A 23,639-nucleotide genomic window follows, 5' to 3' on the forward strand; every position below is an offset into this window, starting at 1 on the left:
CTCTCTCAAGCATAGCTTCTGCCTCATAGTTTTATTTTGCATTAAATCTTTGGGCTTTAATCTGCAGTACTTAAAGGAGTCGTTTATTTGTTAAGTTTTAAAATCAACTTTGCCTTAAGAATTACTAAGAGCCACTGACTGAAATTGCTGGCATGGAAATTTCCCAAAATGGATTTTTGGTGACTGGTCTAAGTATAAACAAAGTTGTCATCTGTCACAGATGTTCTCATGCAATGATTCTAATAGGAGTTCAACATCTCAGCTAGTTTGTTTTCATATTTTTTCTCCATGCCTACACTGTACTGAGTCAGGCTTTGTTTCCTGTAATAGTAGAATAAACTTCCTTGTTCTTAAAACATCTCAACTCAAACAAGCTGATGCTCAGTTCAGCATAGGTTTGACTTCTAGCTCTATACAAACAGTAGTGACAGACGTTAAGGAAATGTTTATTCTGTCTTTATTCAATCTCCTGTCCTGTTAAACAATCTCTTTCCAAGCAAAAGATTCTTTTATTAGCAGGCCTCCTATCTTAAAACTAATTAGAGAAATGAAAGGAAGAACTATACCTAAGTTCGTGTTTGCAGGTCAAACTCACTGAAGTATAAAACTAACAACTACAACCCAGAAACAGAATGTAATTTTATGTGAATTAACAATTGCAACAAGTCCCTTCTCTCCACTTTAGAAGGGTCTTCTCTCCAAACAATGGACTTTTTTATTAACTGGAATGAAGTATCACATGAATTCCTGGACATTATGCAGGACTGGTTTTTACAAATGAAAGGAGTGCTATGAAAGTATGTTTATACCTTTTTATCTAGCCAAGGATTCCATTTTCAAACTGTTTGTAGCATTTATAGCCTCAATCTTATACCAGTTCTTTAGGTTAGGTCTATACTACAAGCTAGGGGTGCAATTCCCAGCAATAGTCAGAAGTGGTCTGCCACTATCTATCTATAATGTTACAGCGGTCACCAGCTATTGATACAGTTAGTCACAGTTGGGATATTCCAAACTGTTGCTCAGTTGTTGAGCTCCTTCCTTGAACGACAGGGTTCTCAAGGTCAGGAAGAGCACTTTTTACTATCACTGAGAAGTCTCCCTTATAGATTGCTGCAAGGATTTATTTTGAAAATCAGGAAACAACATGTACAAAAGATTTCTAGGGCTTATAAAAAAGGGCATGAGCTGACACAACCAGAATACTGACATTTGCCTTGATGGCTACGTTACTTTTGATCCTCTCTAAACTTCCCCTAGTTATCAATCTGGAAAACTTGTTTTTCTTAATTTTAAAGAGAAAGAGTTTGTTTAAGCTTACTTCTAATACGGCTACACTTGCTAGAAGTTCAAGACATGGAATTTTAGCCAATTTGTGAGTAATATTGTCATAAACAGACAGTTACGGGTTAATGTCTCTTTCACCTGTAAAGGGTTAACAAACAGTGAACCTGGAACACCTGACCAGAGGACCAATAGGGAGACAAGATACTTCCAAATCTCGGTGGAGAGAAGCCTTTGTGTGTTCTTTCTTTGTCCGTGTTCTCTCAGGGTTCTGAGAGGGACCAGACATGTAAGCAGATTCCTCCAATCTTTCTGAAAAAATCTCTTCTGTTCTAATTTTAGTAAGTACCAGGAAAAAGGCGAGTTTAGTCTTTTGATTGTTTTCTGTATTTGCAAATGTGTATTTTGCTGGAAGTATTTTAAATTGTATTTTTGCTAGGGGGAGGCTTCTCTCTAGTGTCTATAAGCTGAAAGACCCTGTAATATACCATCTTGAATTTACAGAGATGTTCTTTTATTAAAAGTTTTCTTTTTAAAAGACCTGATTCAATTTTGTTTGAGCCTTAACAAGGGAAAAATCAGTCGGTACTCACCAGGGAATTGGTGGGAGAGAGGAGGGGTGGAGGTGGAATTCCTCTGTGTTTTAAAATTCAAGGAATTTGAATCACAGTGATCTTCCAGGGTAACCCAGGGAGGGGAAGCCTGGGAGAGGCAACGGTGGGGAAAGGGTTTACTTTCCTTGTGTCAAGATTCAGGGGCTCTGGGTCTTCGGGTCTCCAGGGAAGGTTTTGGGCAGACCAGAGTGTACCAGGCACTGGAATTCCTGGTTGGTGGCAGCCTATTAGATCTAAGCTGGTAATTAAGCTTAGAGGAGTTCATCTTTTGGATTCTAAGGTTCAGATTGGGGATTTACGCCATGACAAATATAAACATTTGTTTTTCAGGAGCTGAGGTCACCTCATGAGATCACTCTAAAATTTAGGAGTAACTATGGATAACTCTCTGAAATATAGAGTTCCAATATTACACTGATGTGACTATCATCTGGAAAATCCATCCTTTAGCATTAATCCCATTAGTCTTATGTCTTTATGTCTTAGTAAATTTAGTATCAGCATTCAGGTTCTGTCTAGCTGGTTCTCACTGACTCCTTAGGCTTCCTTGGATATTGTAGTTAAGGTTGGCTAACGCTTCCCATTATAAGACCATGTATTGCAGCTACTTACAAAACGTTGCCAAAATGTAGCCATTTAGGACTAAGTTTTCCATGCAGGATGTGAGCCTCAGCCTGAACTTTTAAATTCTTACAACTATGTAGTTAGAAGCTCTAGCATTTCCATGCTTTAGAGCAAGGACTTGAAATCTGGCAGGGGGCCAGCTTACTGTCAGATGTACTTTGACATTCCCATGTAAAAAATTCTGTATTTGGTCAAGTTATAAACCTTTCTTTAAAAAAAAAACAAAAAATACAAAAAACAAAAAAAAACCCACTCAGTTCGCATGTGATATTGCCTTGGGTGCAACCTGAACTGTTGTGTCCCCTAACCCTCTAGCCTGAGGTACCTTTTACAATGCTTTCAGAAAAGCCACTCCTGGCCTGCTAATGCATAGCCACTAGCACATAAAATCACTCCAAGATGTTTACATGAATACTGTATCAGCCATTTATGAACAGTGACATGCACATATCCCTCAGTCCCAGGCCTGCCCCCCAGAAATGTGTGTCTTGTACTGTTCAGTAGCCCACTGGACTGCACAAGCTCATAATTAGATCATTTCAACAAAGGGAAATGAATATGCACTAGACATTGTCTCAAGTGGACGCTTCCCAAACACTTCAACAACACACACATTGGTTTAGATAAAACAGTAAAACAAGTTTATTAATTAGAGAAAGATAGATTTTAAGTGATTATAAGTGACAAGGCATAAGTCAGAGTTAGTTACAAAAGAAAACAATAAAAACATGCAATTCCTAAACTTTACCAAGGCTAATAAGCAAAAAAAGGCTTCTCTCACTCAAAAGCAGTCCTGAACCCCTCCCTGGTTCCAAAAGCTTCCTTTGTTCTTTCTAACTTAAGCAGAGATGGGGGCAGGGGGAAAGTGGTGATGAGGAGGTCACTGTCCCTTACTTTTTATACTCTGCCTCTTTGTACTAGAAAAGTCTTTGCTGGGTCATAGGGTCAGGAAATTCTATGGCATACGTGAGCTATCAACTGTCCTTCAGATTAATTTTAAAATTTCTTTTTTACAACTATGCTGTTGGTGAATTGCCAATTAAGCAGGTAATTGCCTGTTAGCACCTAACTCATATGCCAGTGTGCCTTTGTCTTTGAGAAAATGGTGTGAGGGCATTACTGAAATATGCTACAGCTCTGGGCAATAATCATATAGTAAATCTCATAGCTCCATATACAATGTTGATACATTTTAACAGGACAAAGATGTTCAGTAGATTATGAGTTTCAAATGAAACCTCAAGGCATATACTGTACAAAATATAACCATATAAAAGTGGTGAATATGGGGTACCGGTTGTCACATGGGGTACCATGTGTTACAATATATACGCAGACTTCAAGTTTGGCTGCTAAATTCTACAAGGCATGAACAGGACTATTCCTGAAATCGCTGCTGCCCAGCCATGTTGTGGTGCTGGGAACTGAAGCTGAAAGTGTGGAGAACGAGAACATATGAGACACAAAGCTACTCCCGCAACTTTCCTCCACTCAAGCATTTGTGAAACCCACTGGCAAATTGTGTCATTTCCCTCTAGTGGCAGGTCCACATAGATAATAAACTGCTACCAACATCACTGTTATCTTTGGTGAAATAGCAGAGATGGTATAGCAGATCTAACGGTTCCACTCTTCCCAATGACCCACATAGGGGACAGCAATGATTCCATATGCCATCATACGTTTTTTCAATCTGCTTTCTCCCTCCCCTCACCCCCCCCTTTTTTTTTTTTTAAGGTTAAGAAGTTATACATGTACAAAAAAAGAGAACTATACTAAAAAGAAGATAAGTTGTAAAGTGAAGCACTAAAAGGAAATGCCAAAACTAAGGGGGCTTGTACAATCTTAATTCAGCCCAAGCTGTATGTACTGCGATACAGTCTTTAATTACATGATCACATACTACACCGCTACCCCGATATATCATGAATTCCGATATAACACAGTAAAGCAGGGCTCTGGGGGGGGGGGGGGGCTGTGCAGTCCCATGGATCAAAACAAGTTTGATACAACGCAGTTTCACCTATAACGGGGTAAGATTTTTTGGCTCCCAAGGACAGTGTTATATTGAGGTAGAGGTGTATTTTTTCCATGGAAATCCTGGGTCATTCAGTGCAGAGGATGGACTATGTGCAGGGGATTAATCAGGGCTGTGTAGTGAAAGAGGCTGTTGTCTGAAGTACCCAACTCATTTGATGGAGAAGTTTGAAGGTGTATAATGAATGAGGCAGGGGATTGCAGGAAGAGAAAAGATGGTCACATGGTTAAAGCAACTGAGCACTGCCCTGGAGACTTGATTTCTATCCCTGAAAGAGTTAAGGTCTTATGTGAGTATATGGAAGTCCCTTAAAAACAAACTTTTCACAGGTGGCCACTACCTGGTCCAGAGCTTTCAGAGCTCCAACTGAAGTCAACGGGAGTTGTGCTTTGAACATATGAAGTGCTAAGTACTCTGAAAATTGACCCTAAGTGTCTCAAATTGGGCATCCAAAGTTAGTGGATACTTCTGACCTTACTCTGTGCCTTAGTTCTCCATCTTTAAAACTGGATTTACTGCCACCTCTTAATTTCCCATGGGTGTTGTGAAAATAAAGTTGATAATGTTTGTGAAGCACTCAGCTGCAACAAGTGTCATAGAAAGCCCAGGAGGAAATTATTGATTCTGACTTCAGAGCAGAGTTTGAATAGGACGATATGAAGATAAGCTAAAATATCGAATAGCTGCTCATTAAGTGAGCACTGGCCATTCTGTACTCTAAATGAGGCAGCTCAAATGGGGAAAAATAGTGTGCAATCATGTAATTCAGGACTGTATCATAATGCATACATACAAGCGTGCCTTATTTCTAACTTTCATTGACTTAGAGACGCTAAAAAGGTTGCTAAGCATAGCTATCAGGCCCATGTTCTTTAAGTGTGAAGAATTCTAATTTGCACAGGTTGCTAGTATGATGACAGATACAAATCAATGTTTTGCTGAAGTTATACAAAACTTTTAATCTAGGCCCAAGACATCTGAGTGATCATAGTGCCTCCAAGCAAGTCAAGCTCAGCCACATTGTTCTTGTTCTCTATTTCATGGGAATTCTCCCTGTGGCCAGGCCTTCTCAGTTCATAGGCCTTCGTGTATAGAACCTCCTCTTAGAGATGTCTGCCAGAGTTCCTCAGGAGTCATTCTCAAGAATTACTGTAAGACATTTGTATCCATGTAATTGTTTTATCATTATGCCTTTTTGTCTAACGGCTCTTCCTTATAGTGTTATGTTCTTTCTACTCCGTTTTGTTTGTTAAGAGGCGGTAACTATTGGGCTCTGGGCTACTATAACCGGCTGTTTAGAGAACAAAAGAAGTTTCACAGTGCAAAGTAAAACTCATCTCACATTGATGGTCGAAACCAGCACTGTAGTATTTACATTTTCTGTCTTATAATAAATTAAGGTACCTTACAAAAATCATGCAGCAATTACAATCAGTTCCATTGCATTTCTTTCGTTTATATTGTCCTGTACATCTTGTTCTTTGGGGATGCTGTTATGGCAATTTATGAAATACTATTTAGACTTTTTTAAACAGTTGCCATTTAAAATGCATCTAAAAAGAGAATGAAAACTTGTAATAGAATCCATTGCTAATTTAAGCATCTTGGTCATGAAATTTACAAGTTAAAATATCTGCCCTACCTATTTCAACAAGTCAGTATTTAAGATGCAATTTTTATTCTAACTGCTACTAACAAACTACATTACTGAAATTGCCAAATTGCCCTACAATTGTTTAACAAATATTCATTAAGCCATATTAACATTACTTTTGGGCAAAAAGTGAGAATGGAATACAATTAGTTGGCAAGAACAGGTATGCAGATAAAGAAAAACAGTCTGCCTTTTAAGAAAGCTAGTTAAATAAAAAATACGGGTTTAAATTATCAGTGTTGCAGAAAATAGTGTCACTTAAATGTAAACACTTCTTACATCTGGAGCAAGAAAAGCTGAGAATATGGTAACTACTAAAGCCTCAACTGCTGAAAACTGCTCCCTGGATTCGTGCCATGTAAAACTAGACTGCAGAGAAACTCTTTACCAGGTTGTCTCTGGGGCCAGGATTTTGTTATGCGAATAGTATCAGAGGGGTAGCCGTGTTTGTTTCTGTGAACACAGATACAACAAGGAGTCCGGCAGCACCTTAAAGGCTAACAGATTTATTTGGGCATAAGCTTTTGCGGGTAAAAAAAACCCACTTCTTCAGTTGCAACTGTGAAGTGGGGTTTTTTACCCACGAAAGCTTATGCCCAAATAAGTCCGTTAGTCTTTAAGGTGCCAGCAGACTACTCGTTGTTATGTGAAAGTAAATCCCATATTTTCTTTGGCTTCTTACTTGGATTATTTTCAGGATGACAGAATATTTTCAATATACATCATCAAAACAGGAACTACTCCCTCCAGATGAAGATGCAAATATTCAGTGGCATTCTGGGAATAACTGTAGCATCCCATGGAGAAAAAAAAACTGAGCTAGACTATGACTCTGTTTATATTTGCTATTAGCTCTGATCTTAGAACTCTTGTCCTACTTCCACCTTTTTCTCACTTTTGTTTATTACCCTCATACATTGCATCACATGAATTATAGATTGTTTGCTCAGGCTAAGGACCTTAAGTGTTTTTGAAAATGTTATCCCTTATCTTTTGTTACTTCTGTAAATTAACTGATAAAACAAAAATTACTCACTTTGTGCAGTAACAATAGTTCTTCAAGATATGTCCCTCAATGGGTGCTCCGCTATAGGTGTGCACACCCTGGTGCTTCCGATTGGAAAATTTCAATAGCAGTCTGTCCCGGCGGGGCACGCTCAGCTCCCCGCCTGCCACGAGGCTACCCAACGTGCACAAGCATTTCCTTCTTAGTTCCTTCTCTATCGCAGAGTCAACCAGTGGAACTCCAAAGCACACGGGAGGAGGGTGGGTCATGGAGCACGCACAGGGACACATCTCGAAGAGCCACAAGGTGAGTAACTTCTTCGAATAGTGTCCCTATGGGTGCTCCACTGTAGGTGACTCTCAAGCAGTACCCACTACAGGAGGCTGGACTGCAGAGTCAAGTGATACAGACTATACTGTGCCACCAAATTGGGCATCTGTAGCCAAATCCCCAAGGGCACAGTGCTCTGCAAAAGGTATGCGCAGATGCCCAAGTAGCTGCTCTGCAGATCTGAGATACAGAGATGATGATGGAAGAGGAGGAGACTGACCTGGTGGAATGCGTGCATATTGAAGGTGGGGGTATTATCGCATGCTATTGGTAGCAGAGTTTAATACAGTCAGAGACCCATTTGGAGAGCCGCTGAGTTGAGATCGCTGCACCTTTCGATCTATCTGCAACAGAGAGAAAGTCCTAGATTTTCTAAAGGTCTTTGTTCTGTCTAAACAGAAGGTAGAGGCTCTTCTCATGTCAAGCATACGGAGGATGGTTTCCCTGTTGTCTTCATGAGGTTTGGGATAAAATGTTGAAAGCTAAATAAGCTGCTCCTGTGAAATTCAGAATTCACTTTAGGGGTGAACTTTGGATGTGGTCTGAGTGTGACCTCGTCAGGGAAGAACACAGTAAAAAAAGAGGGATGCGCCATCCAAGCTGCTATCTCCCCCATCCTTCTTGCTGAAGTGATGGCAATGAGGAACGCCACCATTATGGAAAGGTGAGTTCATGAACAAGAGGTCATGGTTTCAAATGGCAGTCTAGTCAGTCATTTTAACACTAGATTGAGGTTCCGTTGAGGAGCAGGGGGCCTGGCTGCAGGAAGAGGTTTGCTATGTCTTTAAGAAACCTCTTCATAGTTTGGAGGGAGAAGTTTGAGTAGTCTTCCACCTGCTAGTGGAAGGCTGCAACTGTTGCTAAATGAACCTTCAGTAAGCTAATAAAGAGACCTGATTTCTTAAAGATTAACATGTGTGGTCTAGGACCACCACTAAGGTGGCTGAATTAGGGGTGACACACTTGAGTTGGCACCAGATCTGGAACCTCTTCCATTTCTGAAGGTAGGTACGACATGTAGTGCTCTTTCTACTGTGTAATAGCACCTCCTTTAGCTCCTCAGAGCAAGAAGTTTCTATGTGTTGTAACCATCAAGGCACCACGCTTTGAGTCTCAGGACTCACAGATTGGGCCTCATTCTGTAACAGGAGGTAAGGAGTGATTGGTAGAGTCAGTCATCAGTGGACACAGTCCCAGCTGCGACAGGTAACAGTACCACATCTGGGCTTGATGTTTGCTTTTTCCCTTTTTATCTTCAACAGGACTGGCGGCAATAGAGTGAATGTGGGAAAGGTGTAAAGGCGGCCCTGGTCCTGAGAAAGGAGGAGTATGTCTCCCATGGAGTGTCATCTCATTCCTGCCTTGGAGCAGTACTTTGGATATTTCTTGTTCTGATGAGTAGCAAACAAATCTATTACCAGTGTACCCCAACGACAGACTAGGTCACACAGAATCACCGACTATTTCCCATTCATGGTCATGTGGAAATCTGCAGCCAAGACTGTCAGACGTCGTGCTGTGTATTCCCAATAGGCACATCATTGATATTAGGGCACTGTGGGAGATACACCAGTTCCACAGCTTCAGTGCTTCTACGCACAGGGAATGAGACCTGGCACCTCCCTGTCGGTTTATGTAGTACATACAGGCCATGTTGTCCGTCATGATCTTTGTATGCGTGTCCCTGATCTGTGGGAGGAAGGGACTGCATGTATTTCTGACCACTCATTTCTGAGCTCGAGCAGGCTGATGTGGAGGCACGTCTCTGATGGACACCATTTGCCCTGTATTGTACAAGAAGCATTGAGATGCATTCCCTATCCAATGAGAGATGCATTGGTGATCAGGAGAAGGGAGGGATAAGACTGAGCAAAAGGGATTTCCAAACAGACATTTACTGGGCTCTTCCACCAGTCTAAGGATTGCCTAACCTTGGTGGGCATCGATAGAAGCTTGTCTATGTTGTCTTTGTTCAGCCTGTACAATGAACCAAACCATGCTTGCAAGCACCTCATGCATAGTCTGGCATGAGCAACAACCGATGCGCCCACGGCCATGTGTCCCAGAAGCTGAAGGCATGTCTGGCCAAGATTTGGGGGCTGGATTATACTGTCTCTATTAATGGAGACAGAGAAATCTGATGTGGAAGGAGTGGCCTTGCCTCAATAGAGTCGAGGTCAGCTCCTATGAATTCTAGCCTTTGAACTGGTGTTAAGGTCGAGTTTTGTTCGTTGATCTCTAGGCTCAGATTCAGAAATGGGTCCCATGTTGTCTGAGTGACTCGTTAGGTCTCTGTGCATGCCCTGAGAAAGCAATCCTCCAGGTACGGATAAATCATTATGCCCTGAGAGTGTAAGTGGGCTGCTACTACTGAGAGGACCTTGGAAAAAAACATCCTGGGGGCCAATGAGAGGCTGAACAGGAATACTCTGTACTCACAGTGGTCCTGGCCCAGTGTGAATCTGAGGTAATGCCTGTGACTTGGTACAATAGAAATGGGGAAGTATGCGCCTTGAAGGTCAGGGTATGAGAACCAAACTCCTCCTTCTAATGCTGGGATGATTATTGATAAGGTGACCATCTTCAATTTCTGATCTTTGACATATCCGTTGAGCACGCTGAAATCCAGTATGGGTCTCCAACTTCCCTTTTTCTTTGGGATCAGGAAACAAGACTAGAAGCCTTTGCCTCAGATGTACAGGCACAGGTTCTATAGCTCTTAAACTGAGGAGATTGCTTACAGCTTGACATAGTAGACTTGCGAGAAGAGTCTCTGAAGAGGGATGGGGAAATGTGTTCACGAGGCGGAAGGGAGGAGAAGTGGATGGCATATCCATTCCGGATGATTTCCAACACCCACTGTTCAGAGGTTATCCATTCTCCAGTGCTGCGGAATGGGGTAAGGTGGTCTCTGAAAGGAGTCGGGTTTCCTAGTGTAAGGTGATAAGGAGAGTGTTCTACAGGTGTCTTGACCAAACCATCAAAACCACCGCTTCAAGGTTGAGGGCTGAGACCAAGTCAGTTGTTGTCCCAATTGCTTTCGCTTAGGGAACCTTGATTTCTCTCTCTGTGACGCATAAGATTTCTGTGATGAGAACTGAGGCGTTTACTGTGATGGCCGGGGCTTCAACGGCAGCCAAGGGCTGTATTTTCTCTTGTAGGCTGGCATGTATACCCCTAGGGAACGAAGGGTCACCGAAGAATCCTTCAAATGTGTGAAGGGACACATCTGTCTTTTTGGCGAACAGCTTTGTTCCCTCAAGGGGAAGGTTCTCTACCATGGTTTGGATCTCTTTAGAGAAGTCTGACAACTGTAGCTAAGAAGCCCTTCTCATAACCACAGCCATGGAAATTGAATGTGCCACCATGTCTGCCACATCTAATGCAGACTGGAGAGACGTTTTCACCACCAACTGGCCCTCATTAATTATGGCCATAAATTGGTCTCTGTGAGAGTTTGGGAGCTGATCAATAAAGGAAACTAGTTTCACATTGTTCTGGTAGTCATATTTGGCCAATAAGGCCTGGTAATTAGCCAACCAGAACTGAGAAGTGGCTGATTAATACATTTTTCTGCCAAAGAAGTCCAAGCATTTCTCAGTCATATGGGGTGGATTTAAACTGGTATTGGCAGTCCCTAGAATTAACCACATCCACAATGATAGAACTTGGAGGTGGGTGGGAAATGAAAAATTCTGTGCCCTTCACCTGTACAAAATGCTTTTTGTCTGCCCACTTATATGTCAGTGGGATGGATGCAGAAGTCTGCCCTATATCTCTGGCAAGATCCAGTAGTGCCTCATTAACTGGGACAATGTCCACCAGTTTGTGGTAAGGCTCAGTCATTTCGTGCAGTTGTATTTGCAGGGCAGCTGCCACTCTCTGAGCTAAGTCCTGGAATTACTTAAAATCATCCGCCATGGTTGGTGGAGAGAGCATCACTGCCTCAGCAGGTTAGGACAATGAGTGATGAGCTCGAGTGCCTTCCCTTTCTGCCTCAGCTTCAACTTTCTTCCACGGTTGCTCAGGAGATTCCGAACTCTTTGATGCTTCAACTGAAAGATGGTGCCTCCTTGCCTGTTGGTATGCCATACTACGGGTCTCGGAGGCTTGTTGCCTCTGAGCCTGCCTGGGGCCCCAGTACATTGAGGGTATGTGGCTGGTGCTGGTATCATGGTTGCCCAAACCATGGAGATTGAAGGGCAGGCTGGCAATACGCCCTGGAATCCATGATGAAATTGGGACCCATAGGCAGGTAGGATGAGCAGTGGGGACCCATATCCCCTCACTCACTATCTGACTCTGGTCTGATGAGAAGAAAGGTGGTGCATGGCATGGAGATGTCAGAGTCCAGTGTTCTGGGAGAACTCAGCACCGGAACCCTGGTACTGAGTAGTGGCGAGTCCAGTATGTTCGACACAGAGAGGTTTCCCGTGCGCAATAGAAACTCGATGGTGCAGATGTTAGTGCCACTGGTTGTTGGTGGCAAGAGGCCTGTATCGACTGAGTCAGAGATGCAGACCTAGTCATATGGCCCGTTGGTACCATGCACATTTGGGTTGGTGCCGGTGACAGCATCAATGTAGCCTTCCCCAGGGCAGATCTTCCATGCATTTCATGCCCCGGCAGTAGTGGTACTTCTTTGCCAATGTCCATCGGGTCTTTGGACAGACTGATTTACTCTGCTGGCTCAGTACCACACCTGCCCTGGGTACCATCTCTAGATGGCTTCAGTGCTGTCAGTACCGATGGAGCCAGAGATAATTTCTGGTTCGATCAGTGCTCACTATGAGAAGACTCAGACATTTTCTTAGCAGTCTTGAATGAGTGGCTCATCTCCTTGGGATCTCATGCCTTCGACCCAGAAAGTCACGGCAAAAGCTCTTATCGGGACGCTGGGGGTTGAAGGCCGATTCCACAAGCAGGAGTTTAAGCCTTACCTCTCTGTCCTTCCTGGATCTGCTTTTAACTGCTGTCACCAACCACACTTTTTTGGATTGTGCTTTTTCTCCCCAGTGAGCTTACACACTGAAAATGTCCATCCGTCGCTGGGATGGATTCTTTTCAGCTATGGCACTTTTTGAAGCCTGAAAAGCCAAACACTGGGGTTTGTGGAAGGCAACTCTTTTCTTACCCTCCCCTCCTTTTTTTTTTTTTTTAAGCAAGGGCAACTAAAAACAAACAAGGTACTAAAAGAAAAAGGCTGCAAGGGAAACTAAAATTTGAAAAACTATAGGGCATTAACGATCTGTGAATGGACAGCTCTAAGCTCACTCTCTAAACAGGGGTGGTTGTGAAGGAACTGAGGAGGAAATGCCCAAGCACACTGGCCAGCCTCATGGCAGGCAGGAGGCATGGGAGGAACAGACTGATATTGAAATTCTCCAATCGGCAGTGTGAGGGCGCACACACCCCTACAGTGGACACTACTCAAAAAAAAAAAATCTGTTATTTTATTGAGGTAGTGCATAACAACAGCACCAGTCAGGAGCAGGGCATTACTGTGCTAGGTATGTAAGTAGATATTGTATTGGTCTCAAAAATCTTGTAAAGATAAGACTTGGCTTTTGTTTTTGCCATTATGTGATTTAACCCCAGTCTGAGCAGATCTAGAGGACACTGTGATAAAATGTTTGTGCCCTGTGTAAGCACTGGTGTTTACACAATTGCTACCATTGGTGAATTGTACCAGTGGAGATTCTTTAAAATATTAGTACAATGTTACAGAATGCATAAACTGTGATAGAATGCATAAAAACTTTCTACCCTGAGTATTGCTATCACTTCAAACCACATTGCCATCTTTTCTCAGCCAGCGTATACAACCCATCCCTATCTGCTTCCCCACTCCACCCAAGACCTCACTTTCTATTGCTCTCTCTCTCCAGGAGCATCTTGTCACAGAGTAACAAAACTAATATCAAGTTGCATACAAATCTGTGGTACCAAGAGCACTGAGTAACCTACATTGTAGAAGACTGTGCTGACACCACAGAGTAAGTATCAGCCCCACAGACTTCAGTATGTTCAGGCCTCCTTCAGTGCTTAAATATCAAGATGAAAGGTGTCTTAGAGCGCACTAGCAGTAATCTGTGTACACATGAGCACTTGATGCTTGTTGACAGAAAAGAGAGAGAGAGATGAAGGCTATAATACAGCAAGTGAATTAACACTTTTCTGGAGACGTTCCAAATTCCTAGAACTCCATACTTGGCCCCTCAGTAAGCAGGAAAAATAGTTGGCACAGGAAGAACACAAAAATAGTTACAGATTTTAAAACATTTACGGGATGTTCTGTACTTGCATTAAGGATAGTACTTATAGCTACAGAAAAAAAAAGTCTCCAGCAAGACAAAGTAAGGAAAAAGATTTAATACCCAATATTTTGTAAGGGTGTTGACCATATACCACTGACAATTCCACTGATGCCCATTTAATATTTTACCACATTAAACTATAGGAATTTACTCATCTCCTTTCTCCACTGTAGTTGATCAGTGTCTGCAGGTTCACCTGAGTTTAAAGTAAAAACAACTGGCATCTAAAGAAACTCTTGCTGCTGAGTTTTTACACTTGCAGAAAGCAGGCCTTCTGTAAATTGTGCACTGAACAGGTCATACTAGTAGCTATTTACAGATATTTTCTCCTCTCCCACATTAAGAAAACTGCTTCTCAGAAGAAAACCCTCTTGAAGATTTTTCAATGTCAAAGCAAAACACATGTAGCTTCTCTCCCCATTGCATCTTTTAAAATAAACATCTGAAAGCAAATAAAGTAAGTAATGTGGGGGGAAAAAAAGAAACCTAGTCATGTATATTGCGATTCAGAATAACTCCATCTAGATGTGAAGATTCAATCAGCTGCCATTTACTTACACCTGACAATATGTTTAAAGCTCTCTTTTGTTTTTTTTTTTAAAAAAGGTAATCCCTGTGATTGTGCAGTTTTCAAAATTTGCTTCACTCCCGTCACCTCCCCCACAAGAAGGAAAATCTGCTCCAAGAGGCAGGACTATACTCAGTGTTGTGAGGGGGACTGCTTTATCCCTGCTCAGCCCTTTTGTCTTTGGCCTCCCACAGCATTGCTGTGGTCACTGAGCATTACTATCCCTAGATAGAAGGATAGAAGTCTTGCTTCACATTGGCCTTAACTCTGCCCCCATTTAATTTTTTTTGCCAACTAAGCCCATCATGGAGGAAAGGGGAAGAGCAACTTGAAATCTGTTTCCTCTACGAAGGGTGGTGGCAAGTCAGCTACTCTAGCAGTTCTGCATGAGGCAGTGAAGTAGTAACAAGAGGTGCCCCACTACTACTTTCACTTCTATAAGGATCTCAAAGCACCCTGCAAATATTTATTAAGCCTCATAATGCCTTATGAGATGGGCAAGTATTATTCCCATTTTGCAATGAAGAAAAAGTCAGATGTTACACAATTTTCTAAAGGTTACATAGGCAGAAAGTCTGTGGCAGAGGTGAAAACAGAATCCAATCACCCAAGCCCTCTACACTTTAGTCACTCATCTTTCCTCATCTCTGGTAGGTGGTGGAGATAGGAAAACCCCAGAATGGGAGTGTAGCAGGGTGCTGTTGCAGAAGCACTGAATTAGCCCAACTGGTCAGCTCCAATCAAGGAAAGCAGATTGGGGCTGACGGAAAAGGCCTGATACTGGCCTGAGGATTGACAACACCTGGTGGCCTGACAAACCAAGGGCTATAAAGGCTGGGAGGGAGCCAGAAGGCAGGGGGCAGCCAAGTAGAAGTCAGTTAGGGACGGAGCTGGAGGCCTCCGAGCTGAAGGCTGAGTCTGCCTGTAAAGCTTGTATATTGATGGACATTGATGGTGGGACAACCTTAAGTAAGTGAGACACAGGTGTTGCACTACTCTGAAGCCTCTCTGAGCCTTATTGGGAAGAGCAAGCAGGCCCTAGGAAGAGAGGCAGGTCATGAACCCTGTTACAGGGAAGATAAAAAGGAAGAGTGATCTTATATCCAGATCTAAATTAAAATGACCTCTTTAGTTGCCACATCACATTCCAAACGCGTGTTTAAAACTTGCATTTTATCCCCAAGTCTCCTTCACTATTACTGTTTTCCAGTTTTCCCTCACTATTGAATATCTGTTTGATTATCCTTCTTCTAAATTAAATCATGATATTTTCTGTCTGTTTGTAGTTTGTCTAGTGTTTGCTTTTTTTTTTTTTTTTTTACCTAATTTGTATTGGCAGCATCTGTCATTTTTATTACCATGCTATTTACTCCCTTTTTCAGACCTTTAATATCTTAAACACCAGATCTAACCACATCCTCCTCTAATACTGCACACAGCTTTTTCAAGCAATGGCAAGAAACTGACCCAAACCTTGTTGGTTTTGCTTCTGCACACAGGACTCTGAAACACAAGGAAAACTAACAAGACTCCATGCAGTTTTTGTTCTGCCACAAATTAAATGTATGAGCAGCAGCAACAGCACTGAAATAGTCTGAAGTCTTCAGAAAGCAGTACTCCATCAGTTTATACCCTATTCATATCTTGAATGGTACATTTACAAACCACAAGGGATAAAAGCTCACTTTTTCAAAAAGAATCAAAGCTTAGAATCTGCAGGCAGTTGTCAGCACTCACCCAGGGAAGCTTCCTACTTATCCACTATGATCAGATACACCCCCCCCCACCCCCCAATCCATGGTCCCTGGCCTAGAGGACTCAATCTACTTAATGATTTCAACAATAAGGCTGTTTTCTTAAACAAAAAGGGGCAATTTCCAGAAATGTTTTCTCTATATATATTATGGCAGTTGTAAAGAAAGATTTCTTTAAAAAAAATTGCTTAGTGCTAATGTTCTGAATGAAGAAAAAGGATAGAAAAAAGTTAAGCTTAATGGCATGGTTTTTAGAATTTTATAGTGTAGTCGATCATTACTCTCCATATGCATGCATGTTCATGAGAGCCATGTAGTGCGCTGAAGGGAAATAGACCGCTCATGCTGTAAAGTTATATTAAGATTTTAAAAACCACTTACTCTCTAGTTCTTCTCTCTCAAAGTTTGTGTTGACAGTAGAGCTAGTTTTGCCCATATCCACAACAGCTTCTTCATCATGACCCTAAAGAAACAAAACACAATATGGATTTGTTTCACTTTCGATAACCCATCCAGAAATCCAAAACTCATTTCAACCGTAACACATTAAAGAATGGGTTATACAGTACACTCATACATACAATTTATAAAGACAGCGGAAGTTGTTATACATCCATTTTCTGATACAATAATAAAATAGAGTCCAACTTGTGGAGGAGGAAGAAGAGGAAGTGGAGTTCTATGTAGAAATATCTTTTCATTTTCTATGAAAAAATCCTTTTACTACTGAAGGAAAATATTCTGCTTGTGAGAAATATCACTTTAAAAAAATATCACTATGAGCCTATGCATCATTAAAACAACTGAGGTTACCTAACAGTAAAGGAGAACTTACAAAATATTTCACTTTAAGACGACACTACAGAATACCTTTTGTACATATGAATTTATCTTTTGACTGCGTGCGTTTCTTGTGACAAAACAAAACTGGATCCATCTGTCCTGACAATGGCACAAAAACTTTAGAGCCCAGTTTTGGCTAATGCCACATTAAACTAAACAGGATAGATTAAGGATGCAGCACAGGTGATGTATTTCTATTATAGTAGCTCCTAGGCGCTCCACCTCAGTGACCAGAAGGCCATTGCACTAGGTGCTGCACAAACACAAAACAAGACGACAGTCATTAGCACAAAGAGCTTACCGTCTAACTATAAGACAAAAAGAGTTAGATAGAGATAGATTGGGGGGGGGGGGGTGGTTTACAAGGAAACAATGAGGTTGTAGTGATCAACATGTTAAGCAGTGGTCTCAGCACATCAGCAGCCTAACCATTGTCAAGTTTTCTGTAGGCATCATAACCCAGGAGAGTTTTAAGGAGGAATTTGAAGACACATAATGAGGTACCTTTGCAGATGTTTATGGGGAGCTTCGTGCAAGCATGAAGGGCAGGCATCTGGGAAGAATATGTAAAGGTGCTCGTTTGAAATTTTAACAAGTGAGCGATGGCAGCTGACATCTGGCTAATCAGGAGGCAGCCTTTTGATGTTGAACAAGAGAAGTAGAGGAGGTATAGGCTGTTAAGGCCTTAAAATTGAAGGCAAAAAGCTTATGTTTCCAGGTCACAGTGCCTCAAAATAAATGCACTGCAATTTTGTTGAGCTGACAGCCAGAAATAGCAGACAGTCTTCATAAAATGCTAGGCCAAAAAACTTCATATTTCAGAAAGTGTTTAAATTCTCCAGACAATATAGGAGGGAAAAAACATCGGAAGTGTTCAGATTCACAGAATACCTGGATTTTTCCAAGGTTCTAGATTGCTCCTCCTCAAGAAATAAACATTAAAGTTTAAGGATAAAAGATACTGACAAGAAGCAATTTATGTTTAACAGTGGAAGAAGTTTATTTAAAAAGATAACCTGTGCTGGTTTATTAAAAGACTTAGGAACTAAAACTCAATCCAAAAACTGTAGAAAAATATTCTGAACAGCATACTTTTGTACAGAGAGTCTATGTAAGCTTCTCCAGCACAAGCAAGTAGTATTTGAGAGTAAAAGTCTCTCTGCAACTGATCTGTACAACTTAAAATTGTCCCTGAAGAGGGCCTTGATGCAGCATAGTCACCTTGTTGTGATGAAGAGGCTTGCATATTCCAATGATCCTCAGTTATGTTTTTGGGAGCTTCATACTCCTGGTAGGGTCTCCCAGCATGAACAGGTCTGAGGAGAGGTCCCAGACAAAGCACGGTCCAATCCCTTAAGTCCTCAACAGCACATCAGGCAGAAGAGGTTCTTTAGACCTCAACGGCTATGAAAGCAGATGAAGGCTGCAGCAAAATTGGAGATCTCTAGTCGTCTTGGACTTTCCCTGCCACTGCACCCTAGACCTCCAGCTTGTCATGATCGTGTGGTCTTTGTAGGCACACCAGCTTCCCCACATTAAAAGAAATCGCATGCAAGCTTTTACTATGGAAAATCTCTTTCCAAACTTCCAAATCCTGTGGAGACAGACTAGTGGTGATGGGGACAGGATTAGTGGATCTGGCAGTCCCTAGCCACAAATCTGCACATAAGCGGCTATAGTCAGATAGCCGTCTGGCACCTGGACTGAGACAGGGGTGCAATTTGGCAGCTACTATCACGACTGAGCAGTCCTCTTTAGGATCATCTCTGCTCACCCTGCACGGGGAGAGGGCTAGAAAAGGTGCCCTAAACCTAGGCTGTCTCACTCCCTCCTGGGTGGATTACCTGGTCCAGTGAGATCACTCTGCCTGCAGTTGAAGCTATAAAAGACAGTGACTTTTTGCTACATGTAATGTTTGCACCCTGATGGATATCAAAGATGATGTACAACCGGAAAGAAGAACTGCTATCATCGCCAGGGAACTAGGAAGATATAACATCGACGTTGCTGCCCTGAGTGAGACAAAGTGCCCACATGAAGGTCAACTGAGAGAAGCCACACCTTTTTCTGTAAAGGAAAATCTGCAGAGGACAGGCACATTCACAGTATTCGTTTTGCAAGTAGGAATAAGTTTGCCAGTCAGCTTACAGAATTTCCTGTGGGAATCAAAGAACGTCTTGTGACTCTTCATCTAAAGCTCAGAAACAACCAGTCTGCGGCTGTCATCAGTGCACATGCCCCAACATTTGATGCTGTCAAGAAACAATTCTATATGGATCTTGACAGAGTCCTGACCAACACTCCCAAGGAGGACAAGATCATTCTCCTCGGAGATTTTAACACTAGAATCAGATCTCTGGAATGGCACTATTGGAAAAGAAGTAGGAGGATAGGCCAACTTCAGTGGCATCCTCCTCCTGAGCAAATGTGTAGAGCATGGCCTGGTCATCATGAACACCCTCTTCAGACAAAGTGAAACGTATAAGACCACCTGGAGACACACTCGCTCCACGCATTAGCGCCTTCTTAACTAAGCTATTGTTAGGCTCAAGATCAGAAGGATGTCCGCATCACAAATGCCATGCCTGGAACCGATGACTGTTGGACAGACCATCACCTTGTTAGATCTACCATGAATTTCTAGATCACCTCAAGGCAGGCAAAAATCAGTACAAAAGAAATTCAGTGTCAAGTCCCTTGAAGGTATAGTGACTTGAGAGAAGCTTCAGTAGTGTCTCCAAGAAAGGTTTGTCACTATGCCTATAGCAGACGATGATAATGAAAATTTCTGGAAAGGATTGAAGACTGCCATACTCTCAGCATATGCTGAGTCCATTGGCTAGGTCACCCACCACTACCAAGATTGGTTTGATGAAAATTATGCTGAGATTCAGGGCCTGCTCAACCAGAAAATAAAAGCTCATTGCATATGGCAAAATGAAGTATTACATGAGCAGAAAAAAAAAAAAAAGTCATACAAGCAACTCAAGGCTGAAGCCTAAAGGAAAATCCATGACATCAAAAGTAAGTAGTGGTGAGAAAAGACCAAGGAGATTGAGCTTCATCCTGATAAACAAGACATAAGGAGCTTTTTTCAGACAATAAAAGCCATTTATGGTCCATGGTCCCACATCACTCAGAGCCCAAGAGAGGTTGATGTATTTTAAGGGCAGCAAAGCCATCAAAGCCAGGTGGAAGGAGCATTTTGAGTTACTCCTGAATCGAGAGTCAATTCTCTCTTTCATGTCGTTGAGGTATAGATAATCTCTTGCCGAACCCCACCACTACCAAATACGCAAACCAAGAACAACAAGGCAGCAGGTCCAGATGGCATACCACCTGAAGTCTACAAGTTTGGAGGTGAAGAACTGCTAAGGAAGTTCCACAAACTTTCTTCATATCTGGTATAATGAAAAGATTCCAGAAGACTGAGAAATGTCAACAGTGTTACAATCTTTAAGAAAGGAGATAACTTCCACATTCCAACTTATCAAAGCACTCCCTTGCTATCTACAGCACAGAAAATTCTTGCTCATATCCCCATAAACTGATTACACTGGTCTACAATTTTTGAGAAGTCGTCTGCTTCAGAGATAAAATGTGATATTTATTATGTATTTTGATGTGCTGAATTCAAATATGACAATTAAAACAACTGATTGGCTACTGTTTAAGATATTTAAGTTTTTACATTTTATGTTTATGTATATTGTGTAGATAGTAGAGTTTTAATCATAAATTGTAAACCTAGGTCTTTTCATGTGTTTATGGTTGCTTTACATGATATTTCACCTGTCCTGTTTATGTAACAATTGAAAAATCAGCAAAAGGGTTATAATAAATAATAAAATTTATTATGAAACAAAAGGCAAAAACTATTATGTACATAGTTTAGCCCTATTCAGTGTCTACTCGACGCTTCTTGGCTTGTCTCTTGTATTCATTACATGGAGCATCTCTTGTCACTGTCCAGCAATAGTCTGCAAGCATTGATGGGCTCCATTTGCCCTGATAGCCTGCCAGGAGATTCCACTGTTGTAGTCTGGAGCCCAACAGCTCTGCCTTACTCTTGGGTAGTTCCAAATCCCTGACAAGGTCATTCAGTTCACCTTGTGTGAGGAGGTGTGGTTCAGAGGAGGAGGATGGGAGAAAATGTGTGTCCTGTGACATTGATGGTTCAGGACCAGAAGTTTCATCCTCTTCCTTTTCCTCATCTGACTCAAGTGAGAATGATTCTGGTGCATCAGGAACCAGCAGTCCTTCTCCGTGGGGCACTGGGCGTATAGCTGATGGAATGTTTGGATAATGCACAGTCCACTTTCTTCTTTGACACACCTTTCCCAACTGGAGGCACCATGCAGAAGTAACAATTGCTGGTATGATCTGTTGGCTCTCTCCAAATCATTGGCACTGCAAAAGGCATAGATTTCCTTTTCCTGTTCAACCACTGGCCAAGATTTGTTGCACAAGTGTTCCAGCATATGTGTGGGGCCCACCTCTTGTCCTGATCTCCAATTTTGCAGCCAAAATAAAGGTGATAGGCTTTCTTAACCATAGTGGTTATACTGTGCTTTTGTGATGCAAAAGTCATTTCACCACAAACATAGCAGAAGTTATCTGCACTGTTCACACAAGTACAAGGCATCTCTGCTCACTTTGGCTAAACAGAAATGTGTCCCTTTGCAAAATCAAACACTGACAAATAAGAGCGCACTGACACTATGATTTCTAGAGCTGATATAGGGCAATTTGTTCAGCAGAGTGATGTAAGCTTTGTTATGATTGCATCATCCATGACTTCTAGGAATAACAGGATGCAATTCATATCATGTATGACACAATACCAGCTTCAGATTGCATCATTCATTGTTTTGCCTAAAAAGCAAGTACTGTCCAAACCCAGTCACAGATTTATTCATAGATCCAGTCAAAGATGTATTTTAGTCATTTCTGGTTTAAATTGAGATCCCTTCCCTTTATAATTCACTTATCCTCCACCATTCCCAAGTCAAGGGTTGTATATACTGACCCAATAGCATAACTTGAAAACTAGAGCCAATCAACTATTTTAAGCATCATTTTCGTTCTCAGTGACCCAGAATTAGTAAAGCTGGACTACATTTATTTCAGAAGCATTTTGGCTGTAGAGCAGTGTTACTTCCCCTTGCTGAGGAAATATTGCCAGAATCTCAGTGTGGTTTTAGACCATCCCGCGGACAACCGACAGGATCTTCGTTGCCTGCCAAATCCAGAAGTCTTGGGAGCAAAATAAGGACCTGTACATGGCCTTCAATCGATTTGACAAAGGCCTTCGACTCAATGAATCACGAAGCTCTATGGCAGGTGCTGGGCATATTTGGCTGCCCTTCCAAACGTATTAAGTTCCTAAGGCTTCTCCATGATGGTGAAGCACGCAGTGATCGGAGGAGTGGGCCCCTTCGCCAGGTTGTAGCACTCCAGGATGCAGGATGTGATCCATGACTAAATTTGCTGAGAAGAGACTGGAAGACCTTTCATCCTGTCCACCACGAATAACTGGACCGACTCTCGGAACAGCTTCATTCAATGTAGAAGGCTAGCGCTCGGAGGACATCCAATGAGTGAAACCTTTGCTCCCTGCCGCTCGACTGAGGCTTAGGATGGAATACTGAGAAGATGATGTGCTGGTTGATGTGAAACTGGGTGACAACCTTCCGGAGGAAGGCTAGGTAGGATCTGAGCTGAACTCTGTCCTTATAGAACAGAGTGTAAGGGGGCTCTGATGTCAGGGACTTGAGCTCAAATACCCTTCTGGCCGAGGTTATCGCTACCAGAAATGCTACTTTGTATGAGAGATAGAACAGGGAGCACACTGTCAAATGTTCAAAGGGTGGATCCATGAGTCTGGAAAGGACCAGATTGAGGTCCCAAGACGGGATCGGCTGTCAGACCTGAGGGTATAGTCTGTCGAAACCTTTAAGGAAGTGACTGACCATGGGGTTAGCAAAGATTGAGTGGCCCTCTGCTCCTGGGTGAAAGGAAGAGATGGCAGCCAAATGAACTCTTACTGATGACATGGACAGCCCCTGCTGCTGAGATGGAGGAGATAATCCAATGTAAAGTGGTATGGAGGTGCATGTCAGGGATGAGCAGTGCTGCGCCAACCAGACTGAAAATCTCTTTGGCAAGGTAGGTCCAAGAAAGGGGATCCCTGCACATACTATCTGTGGGTTGAGCCACCACTGGAGGGAGATATGCCCTGGCTTGTGTTGAGTCCAGTACTGCCCCTATAAACTCTATCTTCTGAACAGAGGACAGCGTTGATTTCCCCTCGTTCGGAAAAAGGCCCAATTCGTCGAACGTCACTCTTATGAAGTCAACTTGTGCCTCCACTTGAGACCTGGAGCGGCCTTTGATGAGGTATGGGAACGCCTGTACCTGCTGTAGGCGGAGGAATGCAGCCACAACTGCTATGCACTTGGTAAGAACACAAGGCGCTGCTGACAAGCCAAAGGGGAGGACTGTGAACGAGTGTTGTTCAACACAAACCTGAGGTATTGTCTGTGGGACAAGGTTATTGCTAAGTGGAAGGATGCATCCTTCAAGTAGAGAACAGCATACCAGTCTC

At 42.3% G+C, this 23,639-nt stretch overlaps 1 protein-coding gene across 10 annotated transcripts in view; it reads right to left on the reverse strand.

The window, feature by feature from the left end:
* The window catches only part of SLC4A7 (solute carrier family 4 member 7), a 172,076-nt gene that overhangs the window by 82,581 nt on the left and 65,856 nt on the right, over positions 1 to 23,639 (reverse strand). For all 10 annotated transcript variants that reach the window (XM_050938308.1, XM_050938307.1, XM_050938303.1 and 7 more), the window contains one exon: positions 16,571 to 16,652. In XM_050938308.1, the coding sequence (XP_050794265.1) occupies positions 16,571 to 16,625 (55 nt within the window). In that variant the 5' untranslated portion in view covers positions 16,626 to 16,652. The remainder of the gene's footprint in view (positions 1 to 16,570; positions 16,653 to 23,639) is intronic.

Source organism: Gopherus flavomarginatus, chromosome 2 (assembly GCF_025201925.1).
Source record: "Gopherus flavomarginatus isolate rGopFla2 chromosome 2, rGopFla2.mat.asm, whole genome shotgun sequence".
In the NCBI taxonomy this organism is placed as follows: domain Eukaryota; kingdom Metazoa; phylum Chordata; order Testudines; family Testudinidae; genus Gopherus; species Gopherus flavomarginatus.